Here is a 26,871-nt window from a genome sequence, read left to right as displayed (position 1 = left end):
GTGTGTATGTGTTTAAACAGACTAAGTATGTTCCATCGAAAGGTGTTTGTACTTTATTCTTCATGTCTGGTGTATTCTTGCCTAGACACATGGTTTTTTCTCATTCAAGACTCTAACAAAATGTACCTTTATCAAAGAGACCCACAGTACCTACATAATGCAGCACTATCTACTACTCTCTTTTTGCTTTCCTTGCTTTCTTTTCTTCACTGCATTTATCTTCATCCAGACTATATATCTTGATTGCCTTTTCCCACTACAGTGTGAATTTCACAAGGTCAGACATTTTTGTGTTTTCCTTATTGCTGCATCCTGTACCTGAAGCGTAGTAGCTATTTCAGAATGAGTGAACACTGTTGTACAAAGAAATTCAGCTCTCCCCATCTTCTAAGCCGAGGATCAACTTTTCCCACACATTACTTGTGTTCTCCTCCAGGTGGTGCTGACGGGTCTTTTTGTCTGCTAATGTCTAGATGTGACAGTGTTGCAAAGGATTAGAATAAGCTTAGTTTTTCATGGCCTCTGGTCTAGAGTTGTGAGCTTTTTTTAGATGGCACCCATAATCTCCCTTATTTCTTCTTATTCTTACAGGAGAAAAAAATATATATGGGCCTTTAACAAAAGCATTTTTGGTACACCATCTAACAATCTTTACAACTCTTTGATTAGGACCACGATCCCCACTTTGGCGAAGTGAAAACACACACTCACAGCAGTTAAGAACTGGAGTCTAGATAAGAATACAGGTGTGGCTGCAAACTCTTGCCCCTTCAGAAGACTTTCTTGATTTTATCCTGTTAACTGCTCCCTTGATGAGGTTTCGAGAGAAATACAAGTCTTTGAGTTGATAATTTGCATTTCAGAGATTCCCATACTGTCTGCCCCTTTTCCCAAAAAGTTCCCCTTTTCACACAAAGACACCCCCTCGGGCAGTCTTCCAGAGATCCAAAGTCCACTAACAGCACTTCCCGTCCCAGGTGCAGGGCAATGTGCTATGTCTGGATGCAGTGCCCAAGAGATAAGAATCTTCCAAGTTGGCTGTTGTCCAGACTCATCATCCTCATCGTAGTAAAGCACAGGCCAGGAAGACAAAGAGCAGGTGCATCTGTGAAAGGAAACAGAAAACCATCTGGTCCTCAGAGAAAGGATGTTTTCAATTCTTCCTCTGGGCCCAGGGTTAAAGTGACAGAGAAGTTTGGCACTGGAAGCTCCTTAAATACTTACTGAGAGTCGGTAAATTAGGGGCATGAGAGAGTAACTGATTCAAACAGTCACAAAGTAAATTACTGCCAGATTTGGAAACTCACATCAGGTCTCATGAATCTTTTAATTTTTCTGCTATACTATGTACGAACATTCAGTTCTAAGGCCATTATTCTAGACAGAGCCAAAATCAAGGAGTAGCTCAAGATGGCATGTCTCCTCTCTCCTTTCATTACAAATTCGAGTCATTTCCTTTGTCCCTCTTACTTAAAACTAGATTGGAAAAACTAGAAAGTTGTTTTTTGCAACAGGGACTGTGTACCGGGAAGTATAACACACACCTGGGTATTGCTTGGTGGTTAAGCAGAATAGGTACATTTCTTCATCTAGGAAGAATCCTCTGTTCCCCAACTTACAACCACGCAACAGGTACCAGGATTTCTGAAGAGCCACTGGGACTGACACCCCTTCCCTCCTCGGAAGCACATTTCCAATCGTGAGTATAATGCAGAAAGGGGTAAATAAAGGTTTAATAGGAAAACTGCACAGCTGCCTCTAGAGGGCATCTGACTGACTCCAGCTAATTCTTCAGTCTGACTACACAGTCCAAAACAATCTTGGCTTTGCTTTCTGTCATGCTAGGAGTCCTGGGTTTATAGATGACTCCACTGCAGTCTGGTTAGAATATCATCTTTCTTCCCTGGGATTAGGAAAGCTCAGATTTACAGACTGTTAAAGATGTAGTGGTCTGTTTCAATCAAACACTTGGCTCTGAAGGACTATCCAAGCCAAGGAAAACGAGAGAAGTTGAATTACGACAGAAATTTTTATTAAAATGTGTCCTTCAGTAATATGTTAGCATACATACAATATACACACATACATCTGTACACTCTTTGACACACCTCACGGGTTGCCACCATAAGTTTAACCAATAAATTAAAACTAAAAAAGGGTGGGGGGCAAAGGAGATGTGGGGATGCATGGAACTAAGGGCAAAATTTCCACATTTCATATGGTAAGAAACTGCAAATTTCTCAGAATTTCCCTGGGGAAAACCTGTGACCAGAGAATCTCTGAAATAAAAGTACAGAAATCCCTGCCCCCCAAAAAGATTCCAAAAGATGCAGTTACAAGTGTGCTTCTCAGAACAGGAGCATTCATTCCACCTCATACTCTGGCTTCTGCATCTTCTGGCCTCAAGACAGTCTTGCCCTCAGCCGGGGCAGAGAGGTTCATATGGGCACTTGGGCTTGGTGCACCTGGGGCTCTGGGGGTTGAGGGGCAGGCTGCGGCTTGGGAGCGAGGGGAGCCACACTCATCTGAGGTGATGTCTGGCACGTCATCTGACTGTGTATCAGAGCTCTCAAGGTCACTGCGGATGCTCTCGGGCTGGGCCAGGCTGATGTCCCAAGGTTTGCTGGCCAGGCAGTCTTTCTGTTCACAGCTTTGGTGTTTGCAGGGGGGGTCCTCTTCACCATTGCCACTGTTGCTGGCACCACCACCACCTTCTTCTTCATTCTCTGCCATTTGTGCATGAACATGGAGTGAATCCTCTGTGCTGCTTCCACTCACTAGCTGATAGTGACTTGGTTTGGCTTCAATGTCCACTTGGATTTCCATATTGTTGCATTCTCTGTGGAGACAAAATCCACTTTGCTGAATCATGCATGGGTCATGCTACACCTGTTGGTAAAAGCAGTTTGTGGGTTCAGGATTAGAAAGTCCAAAAATATAGGTAAATAGTAGACTAGAGCTCACTTTTAGAGAAAATAAAATTTAATCTAGCACTCAAGTAAGATAGAGAAGAACAATTAGATCTCCTTGCTGATTTAAAATATGCACACAAACATCTCTCACAATTTATTTGTTTTTAAATTTTTATTGGAGTATAGCTGATTTACAATGTTGTTTACACGTATTAGTTTCTGCTGTACTGCAGAATGAATCAGTTATATCTATACACATACCCACTTTTTAAAGATTCTTTTCCCACATAGGTCATTATAGAATATTGAGAAGAGTTTCCTGTGCTATATGTCCTTATTAGTTATTCTGCCAATTTCTTTAAACAACTAAAGATGAGCTTCCAAAATTCAACTAAGGATCAGAGCCTCACACTATCTTTCTCAAAATATGAAAGTCACAGCTTTTTACTTCTCTGCTACAATGAGAAGAAACCAGAATCTCTCCAGTAGGGAGTGCTGTAATCACACCATACCAGATACACTAGCTTCTCAAAAATAAAGAGAAATAGGCTACAGGAGCCACATCAAGCAAGGATCAACGTAAGAGCAGAAACCAAAGAGCTGTAGTGAATGGCTAAAACCATTCGCTGAAGCCATAGTGAAACCACATCAGTGAATACCTGTCTAGCTTGTTAAGTTCCATCTGAATAATTACACTGTTGCAACAGACAAAAAAAAAAGAAAAAGGAAGAAAGAACCTCTAAAACTCAAGTGCTAACAAGAAGAATCAATCAAGAGAAGCCAAGCACTCCCATAACAAGAACGTGCTCAATGAATCCACAGGGTATACACACCATGTATCCCACTACATGGTACAGAGAGCCCTAACATGAGGCATTGAGCTTCTAAGGTCAAAACTCAACCAAAAAATGCAACTTCTCCTAGGCATCTGACTGTTCACATACCTGTCCTGTGGGTTGTAGGAACTGATTATGGAACCGGCCATAGCACGAGTGCTTGCGTTGTCACTAATTGCACCAAGACTGGCTGTGTCTTTGGGGAAAATTTCCTTTTGGACATCGGCTTGGACTTCTAACCTGTGTAAAGAGGGGACGTTTAAGTTAATATGAGACCTGAGTATTCCAAGACAGTCTGCTTCCTAGCACATGCCTCTTATATTATTCTCTTGCAAACTGAGTTGATCTGATCTTCTCCAAATGCCAAATAGCTCATAGAGATGCCCACACATTTTCTCTCTTAAAGTTATCTATTGAAATCGTCCCCTCCTTTTCATCCCCACTGTTACTGTTTAACTTCAGGCTCTCAACAGCTCTCACGTGGGTAACTGCAATTGTGCCGTAAGTCCAAGTCAAACAACTTTCAGATCAGTGCCAAAGTGGACAAGAACCTGATCACTCTAACAGCCCTCTCGTGGCTCCCTCTTCCCATCAGGCATTTGAGGTCTACCTGATCTTCCTCCAAGCTCTGTCTCCAGTTCCACCTCTTACCATAGGTCCTAAATCCTAATCACATTGGATTTTTTTCCCCTTACACACCTATACACATTTTATACCTCTCTGACTTTGCATATGCTAGTCCCTCTCTTTGAAAGTCTCCTTTCTCTATGTGACAAACTCATACTCAGTTCTTAACAACAAAGGAGGCATTATCTCTCTTCATTCTCCTGTCAAACCAGTCACTTTCTGAGAAGTACTCCACAGCAACCACCTATTTATTAAATCAGTTTACGCGTCTCTTTCCCACTCAGTTGTGAGCTCCAAAAGAGAGGCCACATCTCATTCACACTTTACCCTCCATGTCTTGCATGTACTAGGAACTTAAATATTCAGCAGTCAAATCACCCCCAGGATATGAGCTTAAAGGACACATAAGATTCAACCTCCAACAAGGGCAGCAAACTTTCCCAATGGTGTCTCAGAGAACCCATAGCTTTTCCTATCTTGGCTCCAATATCATTTGGTTGCACATTTAAGTATTTCCTCATAATGGGTTTCACAGTGAAACCCATCTGACTCATTCATTTCCTATAAAAGGCTTTCACAGAACTGGAACAGCTGGCCTGGCTAAGCTGCAGTTTCAGCAAGTCAGTCCCCAATTATGTCTGCTTATTTACAGGGGTGTTGGTTTTAAGAAAGCACAGCAGTGAATTCTCCAGCATGTGGAGGCGGGATTCCCTAACAAGAGAGAACCAGAGTCAGGAGACATCAACAGGTCAGCAGCAGCCTGCAGCTGCACATTCAGTCAACATCCATCCTGCTGTCTGAGTCTCTGCTCTGCTCCTTCAGCCTTAGATGCCCTTCAGGAATGTGCCACAGTCCAGGAAAATGAGGCAGTACAACAGAAAGTGCATTGAGTCAGAGATCTGGGTCCTAGTTTCAGCTCTGCCATAGATCACTCTCAGAACTGGAAGAGGCCTTTCACAAAGGCCATCTCCTTGGGTGGTTCCTGGAAGCTGGTCTGTGCAATGGCTATGCTAGAATCAGCTGGGGAGAATTTTCAAAACAGAGATTCCTAGGTCCCACTCTGGGAGATTCTAACTTATTAATTCTGGGATAGGGCACTGCAATCTATTTTTAAAAGGCTCCCAGGTGAGTGACACAGACTCAGGTGTGGGATCCAGCCCATCTGCCAACTGTTGCTTGACCTTCTAATAGCCAAATGGCCCTGTGGTCTCACTTCAAATACTTCCAGAGGTATAGAGCTCAATATCTACTGATATAATCCATTCCTTCTTTGGACTTTATACAGATTTTTCCTATAGTCTCTATAATGAAACAAAATTCGTTTCCCTCTAGCCTCTGCCGAATCATCTTAATCTATCTGGCATGAAGCAGAAGTCTTAATCCTTTTTTCCACTTCAAGGCCCTTCAGATAACTGAAGGCGAGCATCTCCTCTACCTCTGTACCTTGTTTTGTATCACCTTTACCCCTCCTCAGGCCTCTCTTCTCCAGTGCATTCAAATAACTGCTTCTCACGTAACATCTGCTATGCTCCTCTGAATATGTTCTGTTTTATCTACCTGGTGAAACAATCAACCAAGTCACAACCATTTTAGTCATAAAGACTTGCATATTCTCAACAAGTTTATAGAACTGATTTTTCTTATCAAATGGGAATCAGAACAGTAAGGTTATAAGGATCACAGTACCAATAAGCCAATAAGATATAGCATAAATGCTGTTCAACTAAAAGCCAGTGACAAGCCTAATGGAGGGCACAGTCTTGGGAATTCTACAAAAATGCATGCTTCCCCTTCCTAAAAGAGGCAGCCTAACACAGTAGAGGGAGGATCTGAAGTCAAGATTATTCTTTATATGAAGTCACTATGGTACAGTGGGAAGAAACACAGAACTTTTATGTTGTGTCACTCAACCTTTTTAGCCTGTTTTCTAATTGTAAAAGTTAAAACAAACAAACAAAAAACCCCACCATTGACGGTTAAATCAAAATGAGATGCTATATGAGACAGACACATGCCCGGCACACAGAAATGGCTCAACACGATATGTTACTTCTTATTAATTCCAACTAGTTCTGTCAGAAATTGCTTACCTGCTGTATTTTCCCTTGCCACTGGAAAGAATGCCACCACTCAGTGTGCCCCCTGAGAGGGCTGCAAAGCTGGCTGTTTCGCTGTATGGACCTTGCATAACACTGAGTCCATCTGTAGGGCTTCCACTGGTGCTCAATACGCTAGTTAGACCTTCAATGCTACTTTCCCCAATGCTGGGATTCTTGAGAGCTCGCCAGGCATCTGCCACTGGGGATGGAACCAAACATCACAACTGAAGATAGCACAGCATCAAAACAGGGTCTGGCATCTTCTTGCAATGACTCTTCGGAGTAGAGAATAGTCATGTAGAAAAATACTCATTTATTCACTTAATGAATAGCATCTACATGCAGCCACCATGTAGCAGGTATTATGCTCACATTTAATTTTCCCAAGAAATAGGGACTAATAACCCCAATTTTAGATAAGAAAATGAAAGCTTAGAACTAAATGCCTTGTCTATGGTCAGTCACACAATACTACCATGTGATTCTGAGTCCACTATTCTTTTCATTATACTACAGATGCCATCTAATCAAACATAAATATTTCCAAATACATTTAGGTCATGTGCTGATTCTAGTAGGAAGTTTGAAAAATCTTTGGGGATCTCTCTGTCTCAGGTTAGTTAATATGTAAAGTGGAAACAACATCAAAGCGTAAGTCAGAAGACCTGCTATAGTCCCAGCTCTTCAGAAGTTCTTAAACCCATTTAACAGATGTGGAGACAAAGGCTTAAAGAAGTTCCCATTGATCAGGGATAATAACAGCCCTGGTCCTCTCTCTTCAGAGCTGTTGTAAAAACCAAGTGAAATACTAACTGTGTAAAGTCTTCTGAAAATTATGAAGTATTGTGCAGATATAAGACTTTATTATAATTATATAGTTTACTATTACCAGCATACTTAAGAGTTACTTGGAGTCCTACTAGTTTGTACCTGCCACACAGAGGCAAGTACCAGAGGAATTAACCTAATAACTCTGGAACAAGAAATGAAAAGCTAAAAATACTTTATACTTCCTATAAAGCTCATTATCCAAAGTAACCCAATGTCAATCTCTCTGTAAAATGTGCTGAATTTTACTGACTTTTATCTTGTGTCCCATAAATTCAAAGGGAAATGAAAATTCTTTTACCTGTGATTGGACCATCATCTTCATCAAACTCAATTTTCACTCCCTTTCCATTGGCTGTACTAACTCCACAGCCACCTCCTCGACAGAGAGAAATAGGCACAACCCCATAAACATAAGCGAGCATAATAGGGACGCCAATACCTGGGGAAGAGAAGGAAACACGTCAGCAGGCCATTGGGTTGCAGCTGTCCTGAATTCTCTTTCCCATGGCTGAAGACAGACAAACCACTTTATAAAGGGTCGAAGAAAGACAGAATATGACTGTGCTAAAGAAACAGCCTGGTCTAACAAAATGATGACTGGACTTGGAATCAGAAGGGCCTGGGTTAGCATCCTGGCTTCAATTTACCAGCCATTATAACCTTGGACATGTCTTCCTCGGGTTGCCAACGATCAATGCATGCATAGGGACCGGCCCAGCACAGCACATGTACGTTGCTTTCATTTCCCCACTTTCATTCATTGCTGAGATGCTAATCCCAGAACGAATTAATAATCAAACATGAAATAAGTGACTCTGAGGGTTCAGGATCCCCGCCCCAACCCTGAGTGTTAATTCTAAAATCTTACTGCTGTGGAAGGCAGAAAGGCTTAGTTGTTAAGAGCCCAGACTCTGAAGTCAGACTGCCCTGATTCATGTGCCAGCTAATGGGACAACTTACTGCACCTTTTGTCACACCTATGCTGTTGTGAGGATTAAATGAATTAATACAGGCAAAACCCTCAGACCTGCTCCCGGCAAATGGAGTTATATTATTATTATTCTAAAACAAACCCTCATGCCTCCCAAAATACTGTGAGGCATTAAGTAAATCAAAATTTTGTTTTGTGGGTTTTATGGCAAGTGGAGAGGGAAGAAGAAAGGTAAAAAACTAGGCCTTAAAGTAATATCCTTTAATTCAACCTTTTTTTATGTGCCAGATGGAGTTCTAGGTACTAACTTAAGAATAAAAGATCCCAAACTCTGATACTTTAGTGTGGCTGATAATAATAACGAAAGTGAAGTGTTATTTGCTCAGTCGTGTCCGACTCTTTGAGACCCCTTGGACAGTAGCCTTCTAGGCTCCTCTGTCCATGGAATTCTCTAGGCAAACATACTGGAGTGGGTTGTTATTCCCTTCTCCAGGAGATCTTCCTGACGCGAGGATCAAACCCAGGTCTCCCGCATTGTGGGCAGGTTCTGTACCATCTGAGCCACCAGGGAAGCTTGATAATAATAACAATAACAGTGCCTACAAGAGTTAACTCCCAAGGTGGGTCTGACATAAAAATGTAGGAGCCTCTAGGGTGAAACATCTGGCCAGCTGGCTAAACTGTGAGGCCAGAAAGCTGATGAGGGGTGAGGTCAGGTAGGGGAGGGAGTTGTAGTCTTGGCTAGCTTCTTACCAACGCTAACCGCAGCAATGACAGGGGATGCGATGACCGACAAAGTCACTCCTCCTGTGATCGCCAAATTCCTCTTATGTTTAGAGGTTTTCCTTCCCTCATACCTGCTATGAATCTAAGAAGAAGAAAGAAAATTCAGGTCAGCAAGTTAGGACATCAATCTTTTTGCTGGGGAGAAAAAGGATAAGTAAATATTCCCTTATAAGTTATCTATATTAAAACATAGTCCTTCATCTCAAAGAGACATCTTTCTCACATTTTAATCTAACTCAGACCAGGAAGGTATAAACTAATACAAAAAAGTTAATACAAGAAGAGACAATGTAGGGGAGTGAAGTAAGCATTTCACCTTTAAGTCACTGAGACAAACTAGGCCTAGGATGTTAATAAGAACTTTTAGATCTCTTGGGAGTTTATGAAAATCCATTTAAGAAATTAATGTTATTATTATTCAAGAACCAGTTGGCTTTCAGGCAGCTCTGAAGTATAAGCTCCTCCCCATTTCCTTCAAAACTCTACCAATAAACCTGAAGATGGAACAGGGACAGAACTCAACATCTTACCTTCCTACCAACATAAACAGGAATGCCGATGACCATGGCAGGAATGGCAATGCCAGCAATGAGGGAAATCCCCACTGGAGCACCAATCAATGTGCCCAGCTGCCAAAGAATTTTCTTCTTGCGGCTCCACGGCTTCTTGCCCCAAAATGTACAGCCAGAGGGGCTGCAGAGGAAATATGCCAAAGTTAATATCAGTATTACAAATGCTACTGTTACCAGAGAGTTTGATAAGAGCAAGAGCCTTCTTTTCCATAAGAGTGATAAATAGTTGTAGGAGGTTGTAAGAAATGAATATATTGCATGAGGGGAAGCAAAGGCCAAGGTGAGACTATTATGAGTTCCGGCTCTTTAATTTTTTTGTAAAGGCAGGTCCCTAAACTTGAAACCTCTTTTCTATTCTTTTCTGCTGAACTCTCTCCTCTCTAACCCACCAAAATGAACCTACTTCTTTGTGTGATACTACACGGGAACCTGTATAGTCTATGCACTTGACATCTCATCCAAACATTTTGTATCCTGCAGTGAAGGAACTCTCTTTGATTTGCATAGTTTTCTTGGCATCTATAGATACTGCAAATCATGTTCCTGGGATAAAATATAAAAATATTTCATCACACCCTTTACAACAGTTTCATACTCTGAGTTTGGCTACTTTTACACTTAGTTGTTCTGAGTCCAACCATTTTGGTTTACTCCCTTTGTGCTGTCTCTTCTACTAGATAGGGTAAGCAATTTTTGAAAGTTATGGGTCATGTCTTATGAACCCCTGTGTCCATAATAAATGGTATACTGAAGGTACTCAAAAGTTTGCTAAATTGGAAATGAAAGTGTTTCATCCACACAATGAATGTTAAATTTGTAAATATTACCTCCTTCAGGACAATATTTGAATGACTACTACATCCAAGGAACTATAAAAAGGTTAATATTGGCCTTAAGATTCATAATATAGCTTAACAAAATTAGACATGTAAACGAAGTAAAAGTCATAGTGATGTTTATAAAGGAACATGTAAAGAATGTCAGTAAAGAAGAATAAGGCAGAAAAAGCTGGGGGAAGGCATCACAGATGGAATGGCATTTAAAGTGGCTCTTGAAGACTGGATAAGAACTGAACAGGTTGAGATAAAATGGGGTTGCTGGGAGGTGAGGTGATTAGAAGGCATTCCAGGCAAAGGAAAGAACATGAACGGTCAGAGAGCTAACAGTACAGAAGAGACACAGATAATCTGGGATACGGTATTTATGAAAGCAAAATGGAAAAAGGTAGAAAGTATATTGGGGCCAGACTGTAAAAAAACCTTAAAAGCCATTCTAAGGAAGTTGAACTCTATCTGAAAGGTAAGGGAAAACAGTTACTGGAAGTTGCTGAGCTGGAGAAAAACATGATTGGAAGGGTGTTTCAGAGGAAGTTTTTATAGCTTCCTTATGCTGTAATGAGAGGACAGATGATGTCTCTCTGACATCCTTTTCCCTCAATCAGTAAGAGACGAAGACTATAAATAAGAACAATGGACCTACTGTTTTTATGGTCTTGTTCTCTTACTGATTTAGGTAAAAGGATGTCAGAAGGAAGGGTGAGACGAATTGGGAGAGTAGAATTGACATATATACACTACTGTGTGTAAAACAGACAGCTAGTGAGAAACAGCAGTATAGCACAGGGAGCTCAGCTTGGTGCTCTGTGATGACTCAGAGGGGTGGGATGGTGGAGGTAGAAGGGAGCTTCAAGAGGGAGGGGATGTAAGTATACATTGTAGATGATTTACTTCATTGTACAGCAGAAACTAACACAACATTGTAAAGCAATTATAGTCCAAAAAAAAAAAAGGGACATTTTCTCCTCTCACCTGAGGTAATGCAAGTCTGAGATCTCTTTCATACAAAGCCAACAGAATTCACAGCCACACACTGCACAGGTCATATGATTACAGCTTCCATCATTCATCTTGATAATGTAAGCACTGCATCGTGGGCATGGCTTGATGTCATCTGCTGAAGGGAGGGAGGAAGAATGGGTAGAAAAATACCCCTACTTAAACCTAGTTTAGTTTTATTATTTCCAGGAGTATGCGTAAGAAATGAGGCAGTCAAGAATTTTTGACTGAGGATTCCAGATTATGCAACCCACTTCGCTAGAAGGCTGGCTACATCTAGACCTCAGGAAATTTCATAAAACGGATCCTGTCTCGTATTAAGCTGCCTATCCCCCAAACTGGCATCTTCCACAGCATGTGAGCCACACTCTGAGCAAAGAGACTTCCCTAGAGAGAAAGATGGTTCCAAGAAAAATGGAATTTCAGCAGTCAATAGGCTGGCAGAATTAAAAGCTCAGTTCTACAGGAAGAACAGTCTGGAGCCTGCATTTGGCTTTAAGTCTTGAAAAATCTTAGTTCAGGAAACTCCTTTCTCAGGTTCAACAAGTATCACTGTGGTTTGTTGTTAATACAATCCACAGCCTCTTGCCATGATACTTTAAAATTCAAAACCTAAAAATAACTGTGTGCTATGTAGCATACACCTGGTAATTTTCACAGCAAGCTAGGAACTAACCTATTAAAACAAAAAGTTAGGAGATTAGGTTGTGCCAGGAAAAAGAGAATGGTAAATCTTTCCTACTAGCTTCTCCCAAATGACATCAGTGAAATAAAGCACATTTATAAAAGGTAATAAGCCCACTGACATTTTAAAATAGGTTTCCTTTGACATGTCAAGGTTGAAACTGAATGTGTGATATTCCTTCTTTTAAGGTTAATCATTAATCCATACTAACATTGTTTACTTTCCTCAAATCTGTACCCTACTTCCAAAAACAGTGATGTACTTAAAGCTAGTAGGAAAACAGTATAGGTTTAATACTAAATGTCTTTCTGCTCACGATGAAGGGACTGAAAAAGCCCCTAGCAAAAGTACCTAACTGCTCTCCAATCTGAGACATATTACTAAGCAGGTAGAAACTACAGAATTCAGTTTTGCTTTATTCCAGTTCACTTGGGTTGGACAGCCTATAAACAGCCAGAGAGAGAAGCTACATATTAAATATAGTATTGAGAGTATTACCAAATAGTTTCTGCTTTCTAATCCTTGAGTCATACATTAAGGTAATCTCTCCCAACTTTGGGCTCACATTATGAAATACCAAATTAAGAGACAAATGAGACTACGCCAACTTATACCTGGTCCAGATTCTTGTCCATAACTGAGACCTGAAGTGTGCTTGGTGCGGACTCGCAACGTCTGTGCCCTCTGCTGACGGGCCATATCGCATGTCTGATTTGGATGCCATATTTGCTTGCAGTGGTAACAGAACTCAGTCTGGCAGCCTTCCCTCTCACAGGTCAGCTTTGGGCAGCTGGCACAGCCATAGGCAATAACTGCATACCTGGGTAAGGAAACAGGATGAGATATAAGTAAGCTAAGACATTACACATTGGTTCCAGTGGGGTAACACTGTTTGGTGTCCCCCACCACTTCATACGGTGTAGAGGAAAGAACACACATATGTATAACATGCATGCATATTCTGTGTGAGAAAGTAAATTTCTTCTTGAGATTCTAAAAACACAAATCATTTATTTCCTGAAAAAAATAGGAAAACATCATATTTTGATTTTTTTTTTTTTTTTTTGTCATGTTGAGTGGCATGTGGGATTTTAGTTCCAACCAGAGTTTGAACCCATGTCCCCTGCAGTGGAAGTACAGAGTCCTAACCATTGGACTTTCAGCCTGAATTCCTAGCATGTATTCAGTCATAGTTTAAGCTGCTTTGGGAAGTTTGTCATAGCAAGTTTCATAAATAAGGGTACAAAACTATTTCCTTTTGATAGTTTGCTATATTTAGAGAAATCAGAATTTGTTTAAAGGACAGAACATTTGTACAATAAACAACAATAGAAAAAACTAAAGCAAGTATACTTTAAAAAAACTGTGGTATAGTTCATGTACAATATTATATGTTTCAGGTGTACGACAATGATTCACAATTTTTAAGCTATATTCCACTTATAGTTATAAAGTTTTGGCTATATTCCCTGTGTTGTATTATGTATCCTGGTAACTTTTTTCTGCATAGTAGTTTGTACCTCTTAATCCTCTAGCAATTCCTGTCTGTCCCATATCCCTTCCCTCTCCCCCACAGATAACCACTAGTTTGTTCTCTATATCTGTGTGTCTGTTTTTTAAATATTCACTAATTAGTTTTATTTTTTAGATTCCACATATAAGTAGTATCATCTATTATTTTTCTTTCTCTGGCTTATTTCACTTAGCATAATATCCTCTGGGTCCATCCATGTTGTTGAAAATGGCAAAATTTCATTTTTTATGGCTGAGTAGCATTCCTTGTATACGTATAGCATACTTTTAAAATCTGTTGATGGACACTTACGTTGTTTTCATATCTTGAAAGTGAAAGTGAACGTCGCTCATTCGTGTCCGACTCTTTGTGACCCCATGGACTATACAGTCCACGGAATTCTCCAGGCCAGAATACCAGAATGGGTAGCCTTTCCCTTCTCCAGGGGATCTTCCTAACCTACGGGTCAAACCCAGGTCTCCTGCATTGCAGGCGAATTCTTTACCAGCTGAGCCACAAGGGAAACCCAAGAATACTGGAGAGGGTAGCCTATCCCTTCTCCAGCAGATCTTCCTGACCCAGGAATTGAACCAAGGTCTCCTGCAATTGCAGGCAGATTCTTTACCAACTGAGCTATCAGGGAAGCCCCATATCTTGGCAACTGCAAATAATGCTGCTATAAATGCTATTAAGGTACATGTATCTTTTTCAATTAGTGTTGGGTTTTGGTTTTTTTTTTCAGATAAATACCCAGGAATGGAATTGCTGGGTTCCAGGGGCTTTGCAGGTGGCACTAGTAGTAAAGAACCCGCCTGCCAATGCAGGAAACATAAAAGACACAGGTTCCATCTCTGGGTTGGGAAGATACCCTGGAGGAGGGCACAGCAACCCACTCCAGTATTCTTGCCTGGAGAATCCTATAGATAGAGGAGCCTGGCAGGCTATAGTACATAAGGTCGCACAGAGTTGGACACAACTGAAATGATTTAGCACGTATGCACACATGGTAATTCTATTTTTAATTTTTGGAGAAATCTCCATACTGTTTTTTATAATGGTGACACCAATTTACATCACCACCAACAGTGTATGAAGGTTCCCTTTTCTCTGCATCTTTGCCAGCATTTATTATTTGTGGCCTTGTTGATGACAGCCATTCTGATAGGTGTGAGATAACATCTCACTGATTTTAATTTGCATTTCTCTGATGACTGATGAATGATGCTGAGCATCTCTTCATGTGACTGTCATTTGTATGTCTTTGGAAAAATGTCTATTCAAGTCTGCCCATTTTTCAACTGGACCATTTGTTTTTTTTTGATGCTGATTTGTATGAGCTGCTTATATATTTTGGATATTAACTCCTTATCACTCATCATTAGAAAATATTTTCTCTCATTCGGTAGGTTGTCTTTTTGTTTTGTCAGTGGTTTCCTTTGCTGTGCAGAAGCTTTTAAGTTTAATTAGGTCTCATGTATTTATTTTTTTAAAGAAATACTTTTAAAAAAATTTACTTATTTTTTTTGGTTGTGCTGAGTCTTTGTTGCTGTGCACAAGCTTTCTCTAGTTGTGGTGAGTGGAGGCTCCTCTTCACTGTGGTTCAGGGGCTTCTCATTGTGGTGGCTTCTTTTATTGCAGAGTACATGCTCCAGGGCATGGGCTTCAGGAGTTGTGGTTCAGTTCAGTTCAGTCGCTCAGTCGTGTCCGACTCTTTGTGACCCCATGAACCGCAGCATGCCAGGCCTCCCTATCCATCACCAACTGCTGGAGTCTACCCAAACCCACGTCCATTGAGTTGGTGATGCCATCCAACCATCTCATCCTCTGTCGTCCCCTTCTCCTGCCCTCAATCTTTCCCAGCATCAGGGTCTTCTCAAATGAGTCAGCTCTTCGCATCAGGTGGCCAAAGTATTGGAGTTTCAGCTTCAACATCAGTCCTTCCAATGAACACCAGGAATGTGGTATGTGGGCTCAATAGTTGCAGCTCATGGGCTCAAGAGCTTGGGCTCAGTAGTTGTAGCAAGTGCGCTGAGCTGCTCCGGGGCATGTGGAATTTTCCCGAACCAGGGATCGAACCCATGTCCCCTGCATTGGCAGCTAGATTCTTATCCACTGTACCACCAAGGAGGTCCAGGGATCATTAATTTTTGATATTTCCTCTGCTTTAGGAGACAGTTCAGTTCAGTTCAGTTGCTCAGTCGTGTCCAACTCTCTGCGACCCCATGAATCGCAGCACGCCAGGCCTCCCTGTCCACCACCAACCCCCGGAGTCCACCCAAACCCATGTTCATCGAGTCGGTGATGCCATCCAACCATCTCATCCTCTGTCGTCCCCTTCTCCTCCCGCCCCCAATCCTACCCAGCATTAGGGTCTTTTCCAATGAGTCAACACTTCGCATGAGGTGGCCAAAGTATTGGAGCTTCAGCTTCAACATCAGACCTTCCAATGAACATCCAGGATTGATCTCTTTTAGGGTGGACTGGTTGGATCTCCTTGCAGTCCAAGGGACTCTCAAGAGTCTTCTCCAACACCACAGTTCAAAAGCATCAATTCTGCGGCGCTCAGCTTTCTTCACCGTCCAACTCTCACATCCATACACGACCACTGGAAAAACCATAGCCTTGACTAGACGGACTTTTGTTGGCAAAGTAATGTCTCTGCTTTTAAATTGCTATCTAGGTTGGTCATAACCTTCCTTCCAAGGAAGACAGACCCCCCCCCCAAAAAAACTGCTACAATTTATGTCAGTGTTCTGCCTATATTTTCTTCTAGGAGTTTTATGATTTCAATACTTTTTCGTTTTGGGGTTTCACAGTGAAGTTGACCCGATGACAGACTGAGAGACAATTGAAAGCTCATTTTATCTTTCCATAATTTTTTCCAACTTGAATGTACACCTTGAAATATCTTCTTTCTTGACAGGTTCCAGAATCCAAGAATACCACTCATCAGTCTTATTAATCAACATGGAATATGGCCATTATTTCCTCCTAATCCCTTCTGATACATATTCTTAGTTGCTAAGTCGCTTCAGTCGTGTCCGACTCTGCGCAACCCCATAGACGGCAGCCCACCAGGCTCCGCCGTCCCTGGGATTATCCAGGCAAGAACACTGGAGTGGGTTGCCATTTCAAAACACAATTCAGAATCTATCAACACCAACCAGCATTAACTGTTTCTTACAATTCATGTTTATTTACCAAGAATTATTTTCCAACAACCCAATGTATTTACAACTATTAGCCTTCCTAACTCTAAAAATCTCAACTACATGCACAGGCTCCCCTAGTAAGTGGACACATTTAAAATAAGAATTTTTTTAAAAAAGTAATTTAAACAAACGAAGAAGGGAAGACAGCAGTAGTGAAAGTTCAAACAATTTTTAAACAAGTCAATGATTGCAGGCTTAGTGTTGTCATCCCCTATTCCATGCTCTCCTCCAATAGCCAAAGACCTCAAACAACTTAAACAAAAGAATAGCATTTTCTTAGATTTATTTTACAGTTTGCTTATTTGATTGTACATTAAATATTTATGACAGCAACTTAAGTTCCAGGCTTATCATAGATTCTGCAAGTTGATTTGAGAATGATACTGAAAATATCAATGACAAGTTTTCATCTATGTTACATAATATAGGCTGTATTAAAATGCTTTTCAGAAAGAGCAAAGTGAGTTCAATGTATAAATGCAAATGATTCATATCCTGTAGGAGTTCTGAGCAAATTTATCACATCTAGTTGCAAAATAACTACTAAAGATAAAAAACGTCTTTCCTGAAGAAAGTGATTTGCTTGCTATTTTGTGTTAAATAAGAAAGGTACTAGGCGATCTCAGAAAAAAGTATTAAGTCAACTTCAGACAAGACAAATTAGACAGACTGCCAGTCAGGAAGCCTTTGAACATTTCACGATACATTTCTACCTCACATAGTGGGAGTAATATTTATTAACAGATTTTTCTTTTTTTTTTTCAAAGAACATTTGATAGGACTGACAATGTCAATTTTGGGTGTGGAATTTTGAAGGAAGTAAAATAACCTCAAACACTCATGAACCTACAGCAACCTATTATTGTGACACAGAATTACTCAGGGCACGAGACTTGGCATTCCGGTTTTTGGGTGCCTGGTCTAGGCTCTTTGCCCCTGACTCATACTGCATGACACTGAGCTAATTAAAATCTCCAAACTTTAGATTCTATCCCTAAAATGGAAGTATAGGTCCTTGCTGCTTTCAAGTGTAACTAAACATGTTTTAAAACTGCATTTGAGATCTTGCCCTGAAAGTTATGGTATAAATACACAGCACATATTGTCCTACTTCCTGGCCTTTGCATACTCTATTCCTTTCTGCCTTGAAATGCCCTTTCCTTACTTCTTGCCCTGGCAAATACTAATCCATTTAAGAACCAGCTCAAATGTCATCCTTTCTATAAAATCCACTTAACCTCTCCCGGCAGTTGGTTGCCCACTTCCTGTCTGTGCATAATTACTTCACAATACTTAACACATTATACTGTAAATATCTGTTTACATGTATGCTTCCCCCAACCAGCCTAGGCAAGGAAAAATATCAACCATTTTTTAATCTCCAGGGTCTAGCACACTGATTCATGCTTAAAACACCTGTTTTGAAGGAACGTTATAGAGACCCTCTTCTCTTTGGGTTTTTTCTTTTACCCAGGTCATCTAGCTCTTCTCTTGGGCCATTACAGTTCCCTAAAGCAATCTTTTAAACTTATCTATCTATCTATTGGCTTTCAATGTGCCAATTACTATAACTTAATCCTAAAATTCTGTTTAAGCCCTTTTGAGGAGTAAATTCCTAAATTCTGAATAGGGCAATCTCTTACCCTAGGTAGTCAAAAAAAGAAAAAAAAAAACTATTTTGCTCTTTCTCTTCCCTGGCCTACACTGGAATCTCTCTCCTACTCTGCTTTCTTAGCTCAAAAGAGCATTCAGGTTCGCTAATTAGAAGCTAAATGTAAGGTCTAGGAAATTACATAATGCTAAGAAAACAGAAGCATCCTTTCTCCCTCTTAAGTTCATACAACTTTTATTAATTTTGTCAGTTTGCTATCTTCAGAAACATTATAATGTGACAGGTTAGACCACAACATTACCTTACTCTGGCCTGGGGGCGGAAATCCCATTAGTATGAATTTGATTACGTGCCAACAAATCCTGGTAGTTAAAGAAATGTGTTCCTATATTATGTCTATACTTCACTGTTCCAGGCCATGTAAGTTCATTTACAAACAGATTCTGAACATATATAAGGGTGGATGACACAGGCCAAGACATCAAAATGAGCCATATTGTCACTATCTTCCTTTTTACTGCCCTAGTTTAAACCCATGTCATCTCTTGAACAGACAACTGCAAGACTACTATCTGGTCTCCTTATTCCCTATTCCAATCCAAATTCCAATGCCAAAAGTTTATCTATCATGATGTTACTCTTTTGCTTAAAATCCTTCAAAAAAACAAAAGAAAAAAGTCCCTCAAATCTATACTTCTTTGCATGGCATAGATAGACCTACCAATTTGAATCCAGTCTATCTTTTCAGATCAATCTCAAGTCACTTCCCAGATCATGCTCCCCATATTGCACATCCAGAGGCTAACGAAACTAGACTCCAGACTTAGTCCTGAATTTATATACCTCCATGCATTTGCTCATAACATTCTGGTTTAAGACACCTAATTTTCTCTACCCTCATCTTTGTTTGCCTGGTATAAATTTCTACTCATATTCTTCAAGCCCTGATTAGGCATCACCTCCTCCATGAAGTCTTTAGTGACACAATCGTGCAAAACCTTTCATCCATCTTCTAAGAACACTTGTATTTTCTTTAGTATCTATTATATTGCATTTATAACTATCTATCTGTCTCCTCCACCAGGCCAAACTCCCTGTCAAGAGGACCATGTCTAAGTCCTTTTTGCAATACTCAGAACTCACCTAAGGTCCAACACCATATGATTCTGAAAAGGACAGCTGATTACCTGTCTGTCCTCTTCTTGCCCACCCTCCTCTTATCTGTTTCTCCTCTCAAAACTGTGGTGTTTGTATTCTTTACCTCCCTTATCAAAAATTTAACTACTCATCCCATTCTTCTGGGACCTAATTGAAAGACTTTGTTCAGAGCTGTAGAAAAAGTTGGAATATAGATATCTTAGTCTAGAGGAGCTCTCAATTTACTCAGAGCACAAGATTTAGTGTTAAATAAGGACACTAACAGAAGACAGGCCAGAATAACTGTTAAAGGAGCTTAGAAAACTACAAACAACAAAAGTTTCAGGTATGCTTTGAAGATGTCATCAAAAAACAAACAAAAAACAAACATGTTTCCTGGTGAAATAATTTTAGGGAAATTATATTAGATTGAAGATTTACCCTGCATATTAGCATTAACAAGATTTACAGTGTATATTAGAATTGTTTAAAGGTTCTAAGGAGCTCAGAAATTAAGAGTTGCTTTATTCTGTTCAATCCAACATTTCCCAAGCTTATTCAATCCCAACCCATTTTTCTTTTCAATAATGCCTATACTTTGAGAAATACTGATGTAGGTGAAAAATAGAAAATAAGATCAAAAGATGGTTGGAAACCAGAAAGGCTCTTAAATCATAAGGATAGATCATATAAATAATATGTTCTTAAAGACACAAGAAGTCATCTTATAGGTCAGGTATGAGCAGTTTTAAGCAGGGGAATGATATAAAATGTTCTATTTTAGGATGAATACTTTGGCAAATATGAGAAAGATACATTGGGCTGGAAGATGATGTAAATGGTGGAGGGTGGGGTTGTAGGGGGATACAGAGGTGCAAAAATGAAGCTACAGAGTTAAATTAAGAGAAAAGATTCAGGAAAGCTTCAGAAAGGAAAAATCCTCCCTCACTGACTGAGAAATCTGTCTTGCTCAGGGAGCTTACTCTTCTCTCATAAATGTATTAGAGACAAACAGAAGCTTCCTGTTTTTAGGATAATCCAGTCCAGTTGTCTAGGAAGGCCAACAGACAATACTACCTTCTGGAAACAGGTATGCAGGGGGACTCGGCAGGAGACAAAGACAGCTATGAGAGGCTGAAGTGGTGGACTGCACAAAGAATTTAGGTCAAGACAGTCTTATCTCCTATTCATCTGTACAGAAGATCTGCCCCCTGTATGCCAGGAAATATTCTGTTGTCGCCTTTGCCAAACCCTCAAGTCTTCTAGGACAAAGCTAGGCAGTGTATAGTCGAAAAAGGTCCCTGTAGTCAAAGCTATGGTTTTTCTAGTAGTCATGTATGGATGTGAGAGTTGGACCATAAAGAAACCTGAGCCCCAAAATTTGATGCTTTCCAACTGTGGTGCTGGAGAAGACTCTTGAGAGTCCCTTGGCCAGCAAGGAGGTCAAAACAATCAATCCTGAAGGAAATCAACCCTGAATATTCATTGGAAGGACTGGTGCTGAAGCTGAAGCTTCAATATTTTGGCCACTTGATGCAAAGAGTTGACTCAATGGAAAAGATCCTGATGCTGGGAAAGACTGAGGGCAAGAGGAAAAGGGGGGTGACAGAGGATGAGAAGGTTGGATAGCATCACTAACTCAATGGACATATGAGTCTGAGCAAATTCAGGGAGATATTGAAGGACAGGGAAGCCTGGCGTGCTGCATGCAGTTCATGGAGTCGCAAACAGTTGGACATGACTTAGTGACTGAACAATAACAACAACAATCTTCTAGAGATTCTGAAAGGGTTTAAAGACAGGGCACTTGAAAGGAAAACATTACATGTTTACATGATTTGGAGGTTTCTGAAAAGACCTTGTGCTTAAGTAGAGACTCTAAGGGGTAGCAGATCAATTGTACTATTTATCAACTGTGAGACACTGGGTCCCATACTTAAACTTCTCTGAACTGCCTTCTCCTTTATCAAGTGAGTTTACCACCATCTACCTACATGAAACTAAAGTGAAATTATTTGAGTGACGTTACAGTCTGAAAATTATAAAGGGCTATAAAAATGTCAGTTATCTGTATTCTGCGTGAATTTTATTTCATTTGAAAGCCATGTTTTAAAGGTTATACTTCGTGGGAATTGTCTGGTGGTCCAGTGGTTAAGACTCAGCAGCTTCCACTGCCATGGCCTGGGGTTCGATCCCTGGTCTGGGAACTAAGATCCCACAAACTGTGCATGCACAGCAAAGAAAGAAAAGAAAGATGACATTCGGTAATACTGTACTTAATAACATTAATGTGAAAGTTTTCCCACAGAAATTGGTTCCCTTATTTATGATAATAAAATTATATTCAAGTATAGGAAAAGAAAAATTCAAGACTCTTTTCTATGTTCCAAAAATATTTGTAAACAAATAATCTTTTAATATATAGTGCTTTTATCATGAGTAATCACAGTGAAACTAGTGATCAGAACTCTGTAAGATCACTCATATGCTCCCCTCACCCCGCCAAATAGACACACACACACACACACACACACACACACACACACACACACACAGAGTAAAGAAGAACTTGATAAATTTGGCTGACAGGAACTTGATCTGTGGTCAGGAAGATGATCAGGTACGAGAAGAAATAACTGGGGTCTTAGGCTTTTCTTCTAGTTCTCATCCATGACTTTTACCTGACCCAGAAGAACAACAGTTTGATTAAAACAAAACAACTATTTTTCTCATGACATTAGAAAGAAATGACAAAACCACTGGCCACATCCCCACCTATTTGAGAAGTGACAGAAATATGAAGTTACTCCCTGTTTATCTAATATCTTCATCTGAATTCTCAAAACACTCTGAAAATATCAATTAGGCCCCTCAAGTAAGGAAAAGATTAGGCCCATTTCAGACAAGAAAAATAAAGTAGGTAAGAGGCAGTTAACAAGAAGAATCAGAAAAGAAACCAGATTCTAGCCTCTTCGGCTCTCTCAATGTTGTAGGCCACACTTGATGAAATGACCCAAACAGTAGCATCCCCAATAATACTGATAAGCTTGTGCTTTCTAAAGCTTTGAGAGAAAAGAATACTGGCCTTGGTTGGAGTTAATACCAGTGTTCCAAGCCTGGTTCCACCACCCACTAGTTGTACGACCCTAAATAAGTCACTCAATTCATTTAAACTTCAGTTTCCTTATCTGTAAAACTAGATCAAATGTATCTTACAACGTTGCAAGGATCAAATTAAATTATGTATGCCTGACACATGGATACTCAGATGCTAGTTTGCTTGCTCTCCCTACACTTCACCTTCTTTAAACCCACAGATTTAAAAGCTATATTAAAATTGTTATAATTTTTTAACTAAAAAAAAAAACCTCTGGATGATAATATGATAGTAATGCAATACTTGACTAATATAAAAATGGCCCAATTCTTTAATAACTTCCAAGTCAGGAATGGTGTAGAGTTATCATCAAGATTGTAAGTTAATTCCTGTCCATTTTAATTGATGTGAGAAATGACAGAGATTGACTCAGAGAAATAAACAAAAAGAGAACTTTCCCAGAAATAAAATGTCAGTGATGCCACACTTCTTAGTTAAAATTCAAGAAAATTCACATCTCAAAAAGGAGATAATATACTATTCCAAAATGAACCAAATAGTGTTCTCTTAAGTAAATATTCCTTTAGTTCAGAAAATAGATCAATACTGTCTGTAAAACTTCAATACCACATAAATTAACCTCTTAAGGCTAGGAAGACTACCAGATCTCCAGATAAAAGCGAACTTTTCCAAGGGCCTACAAGGTTTTTTTCTGATACTTATTATTAATAACTGAAAGTGAAAGTGACCTACCATAGACAAACACCTCAACCTTTGACCACAACACTTCAAAGTAATTTAAAAACCTCATCTCAGTGAGCTTAAATAACACATACATTCTAAATAAGTTTGGCAGAATAGAAAAATAAAATAAATTAACTCATCTTTCTCCCCTAGACACTCTATGACAGCTTCTTTTGAAGGAGACAAATAGCAGCATCATGGAAATCATAAAACAGCCTTGATATATAGGCTATGATTAAAAGCCCTTAGTTCTTTTGAAAGAAAAGAACACAAAGCTTTTTACTAGAAGTCCTAGCCTCTTTTTGTCCTCAAAACATGACACACAAGAATAAAATGATCCAGCCAAGGTCATAGAGCAGGTAATGGCACAGTCTGATGTCCCTCTTTCCTGCATGCAACCATTTATGGGATGTACTGACAGTAACACACAATCAGATTTTAAAAAGTAAAGGTGGGGGGGAGGCGCCGGGGGTGGGGTGGCGGGCCTTCCACTGAATTCTCTAGATGGCAAAATCTGGTGGTATTAAGTCTCTGCATCTACTGCCTATTTTCTCACTGACCTTAAAAAGTCAGTATACACAGTGCAACATCAAGAACTCAAGATCGGAGGAGCTGGGAACCACATTTTCTCTTAATCATATCAACCTCTGGGCATCCTTCTCAGTGCCCCCATTGCCTCTCTGGACAAAGAAAGGGTCTGTCCACTCCACACCCTGCCCAAGGCACAGTGTAAGGACCACAGGGGTGGCCACACAATAGCCGGGCACAGAAGACACACCACAATGCCCAGGTTGCCCCCAGAGCGCTGCCAGTGAGCTGTCCTTTCCCGCTAGACCCATTTCAGTCACCTGCATCTCAACTTTCGGCAGTGGTGGTCTCAGGAAGAGCACACCTTTTCCTGCAACGCTGCGAAGTTTGCCCCTAGTCAAACGGACACACCCCTCCAAAGCCCTGCCCCTTCAGAATGATGTGCTTATTCCGTCCTTTGCCAGATATCTCCTCCTTATTCTCATTCAGAGATACCCCCTTCCTCTGGAGAGGGGCGTTAGCCGGACCAAAAACAGCCTTTCGCTGCCTCCTGACTTGATGGACAGCTCCCTTCTTACCCACTGTTCAGCCCCCACCGCAAGTCCTCAGGCAGGGCTTGGGTCCTGGGTGCTTTCACTTCACGCGTCTGGGCTTGCCGATGGTTACTGGTTACCAGCCCGCCGTAACTGCCGCCTGGCCTCCCTCCCTCTGGTCATCCCTCACCTCTCCCTCCACGCTGGGACACGGACACACACGGTGCGCGGAGGACCGCCCCTCGAGGCCGGCCACAAGCAGGGTCTAGCCTTCGGCCCCAGGTCCCCTCCGCCGCGGCCACCGCCCCAGGGCCACGCCCCCGCGCTCACCCGCAGTCCGGGGCTGGGCACCATCGGCAGTCGGGGTCCGAGGCCAGGTAGCGGCGCAGCATGAACTCCTCGTACTTGTGCATGAGCGGCGGGTCGGCGAGCAGCAGGCGGATGTCGTGCGGATTGAGCCGCTCGCTGCACTCGGGGCAACTGATGGGGACCCGGCTCTCGCTGATCTCCAGGCGCAGGTAGTGGCGGAGGCAGTCCCGGCACGAGCGGTGCGGACAGCTGAGGAGGCGCGGGGCCCGCTCCGGCGGCAGCCGCACCAGGCACAGCGGGCACTCCACCTCCTCCGGGCCCGAGCCACCGCCCTCCGCCGCCTCCTCATCGTCTAACCCGGGCCCCGCGGTCGCCGCGGCCTCCGCCTCGGCCTCGGCGGCAGGCTCGGCGGGCAGCGCCTCGGGTGGCGAGGCTTGGGCCGGGGCGGGAGGCGGCGGCGGCGCGGCCGGGGGCGGCGGCTCGGCCTGCGGCTTGGCTCGGGCGCGGCGGCCGCGGGCCGAGGAAGAGAAGACGCTGTGGAAGGTGAGGCGCCGGCGCCGGCCGCCGCTGCGGCACTTGGGGTCGGGCGCAGCCGCGTGTAGGGATGTAGAGCGCGGCGACTCGGAGTCTTTCTCAGAGCCCATGGTCCCCAGAGGCCGAGGGGCGAGGGGCGCCCAGCGCCACCACAGCTCCCGCCTCAGCGCCCCCGGCGGCCCGGCCGCCGCCGCCTCAGCCGCCCTCCCAGAGATAGAAACCGAGCAGTAGCGATGAAGTGGTTATAAAGCCTCCGCCCCGCGCGCCGATGCTCATTGCGCAGGCGCTTCGCGGAGACACCTCACAACCCGCGCCGCCCATGCCGGAGGAGGGGCGCTGGGCGGGGCCGAGCGGGGTGGGGCGTGCTGGGCGTGCTGGGCGGGGCTCCGCCGCCTCGGAGGGCAGGTGATTCCTGGGCCGCCATCTTGAGAAGACGGGAACTAGACTAGTTTACTTGGCCTTTTCCGTCAATATCATCGCCCTTAGCCGCATCGAACCTGCGGCGGAGCTTTCGGTTTGCCTTTTCTCGAAGCTGGGCCGATTGCTGCTTCCAGCAAATGATATTTCAGTTACTCCATCTGTAAAAAGCCGATGAGGATAAATCAGTTAGTGATTCCCAGCTGGTCTACCTTTCAACACATCTTTTGTTGTTTTTTTATTAAGCAGTAATTAATAAAGAATATATTCATTGAGCTTCTATTAAATGGAGGCATTACTAGGTGAAACAGACAGGGTCTCCCTATCTGCGAGAGGTTTACAAAATAAAGTCCAAACCCCTCAATCTAGCATTCAGTGCTTTCTGTGAGCTACTAAACTATTCCTAGGTCCACCGCCCATTCTAACCTTCTGGGAGTTTGGTTACTTACAAATGGTGGACGGATGCCCAGCATTTTTTGTGGGGGGGGACCTGGAAGTGCCTTTCTTCTGCTGATCCCCCACTGGTCTGACTGGGGGAAGATACGGAGTCAGCCTTACAAATGGGAGACAAGCAAGCCGCTTTAACAGCAATGGGAATGTATCAGGTAGGATTAGACTCAGTTGCAAATAAGAAAAAAAAAAAAGGCTTATGATAGAAATTTATTTCTCTCTTCATGAGAAGTAATTCATAAAAGTTCAAGGCTGCTCTGCCATTCTCAGCACTTGGTTTCTAATCTTAAGGTCAACTCATTATGGTCCACATTCCAGACAGTGGGGAGGGAGAAGAGAAGAAAGGTACACTCCTTTGCTTTTAAGAAGACTGCCTTGAAAGCACGGCACATTTCTGCTTGCATCTCATTAGCCAAAGCGTAGTCACATGGCCATACTGGAATATGTAGCTTTTTAACTGGGCACAATGTGTCCCTAAAAATAGGTGCTCTGTTATTAATAAAGATTGGTAGAAACTGTACTAAAAGGTAACCAGCTGTCTTTCATGGGTGGTATTTAAAACCGTGAGAAAGGTCCCTAGGAATAAACCCTGGGAAACTTCAACCTTTTGAGGTAAAACAGTGGAAGAAGAGCCAGCGACATAAACTGAGAAGCAGGGGCTGTGACACAGG

At 41.9% G+C, this 26,871-nt stretch overlaps 1 protein-coding gene across 15 annotated transcripts; it reads right to left on the bottom strand.

The window, feature by feature from the left end:
* Nucleotides 1-716: 716 nt before the first annotated feature.
* On the bottom strand, nt 717-25,548 carry RNF19B (ring finger protein 19B). 15 transcript variants are annotated; one of them, XR_014080922.1, is made up of 10 exons: nt 24,821-25,548; nt 12,729-12,934; nt 11,403-11,544; nt 9,553-9,715; nt 8,990-9,104; nt 7,604-7,744; nt 6,466-6,673; nt 3,857-3,988; nt 2,338-2,889; nt 717-1,105 (listed from the first exon to the last, which is right to left on the bottom strand). XR_014080922.1 is itself a non-coding variant. In XM_081585756.1 (10 exons), the coding sequence occupies exons 1-9, from the start codon at nt 25,441-25,443 to the stop codon at nt 2,374-2,376; spliced, it is 2,199 nt and encodes a 732-aa protein (XP_081441882.1). In that variant the 5' UTR covers nt 25,444-25,548; the 3' UTR covers nt 717-1,105; nt 2,338-2,373. The 15 variants fall into 15 exon arrangements, 13 of the variants coding, with proteins under 13 accessions (XP_081441882.1, XP_081441883.1, XP_081441885.1 ...); XR_014080923.1 differs by having other exon boundaries at nt 2,373-2,889; XM_081585756.1 differs by having other exon boundaries at nt 2,338-2,839; nt 11,403-11,547.
* Between the last annotated feature and the right edge of the window lie 1,323 nt (nt 25,549-26,871).

Source organism: Giraffa tippelskirchi, chromosome 3, assembly GCF_054371585.1.
Source record: "Giraffa tippelskirchi isolate mGirTip1 chromosome 3, T2T-mGirTip1v1.2.pri, whole genome shotgun sequence".
Taxonomy (NCBI): domain Eukaryota; kingdom Metazoa; phylum Chordata; class Mammalia; order Artiodactyla; family Giraffidae; genus Giraffa; species Giraffa tippelskirchi.
The sequence above is the reverse complement of the archived record's forward strand: the minus strand, read 5'-3'. Positions and strand labels throughout refer to the sequence as shown.

Excerpts from the sequence above, each read along its gene's own strand:
- RNF19B (XM_081585756.1), bottom strand. The coding sequence starts at position 25,443 with ATGGGCTCTGAGAAAGACTCCGAGTCGCCGCGCTCTACATCCCTACAC. Across the intron at positions 12,935-24,820 it reads TGCCCAGCCCCGGACTGCGG|GTATGCAGTTATTGCCTATG; the intron begins GTGAGCGCGGGG and ends TTCCTTACCCAG. Across the intron at positions 3,989-6,465 it reads GGCAAGGGAAAATACAGCAG|GTTAGAAGTCCAAGCCGATG; the intron begins GTAAGCAATTTC and ends CTCTTTACACAG.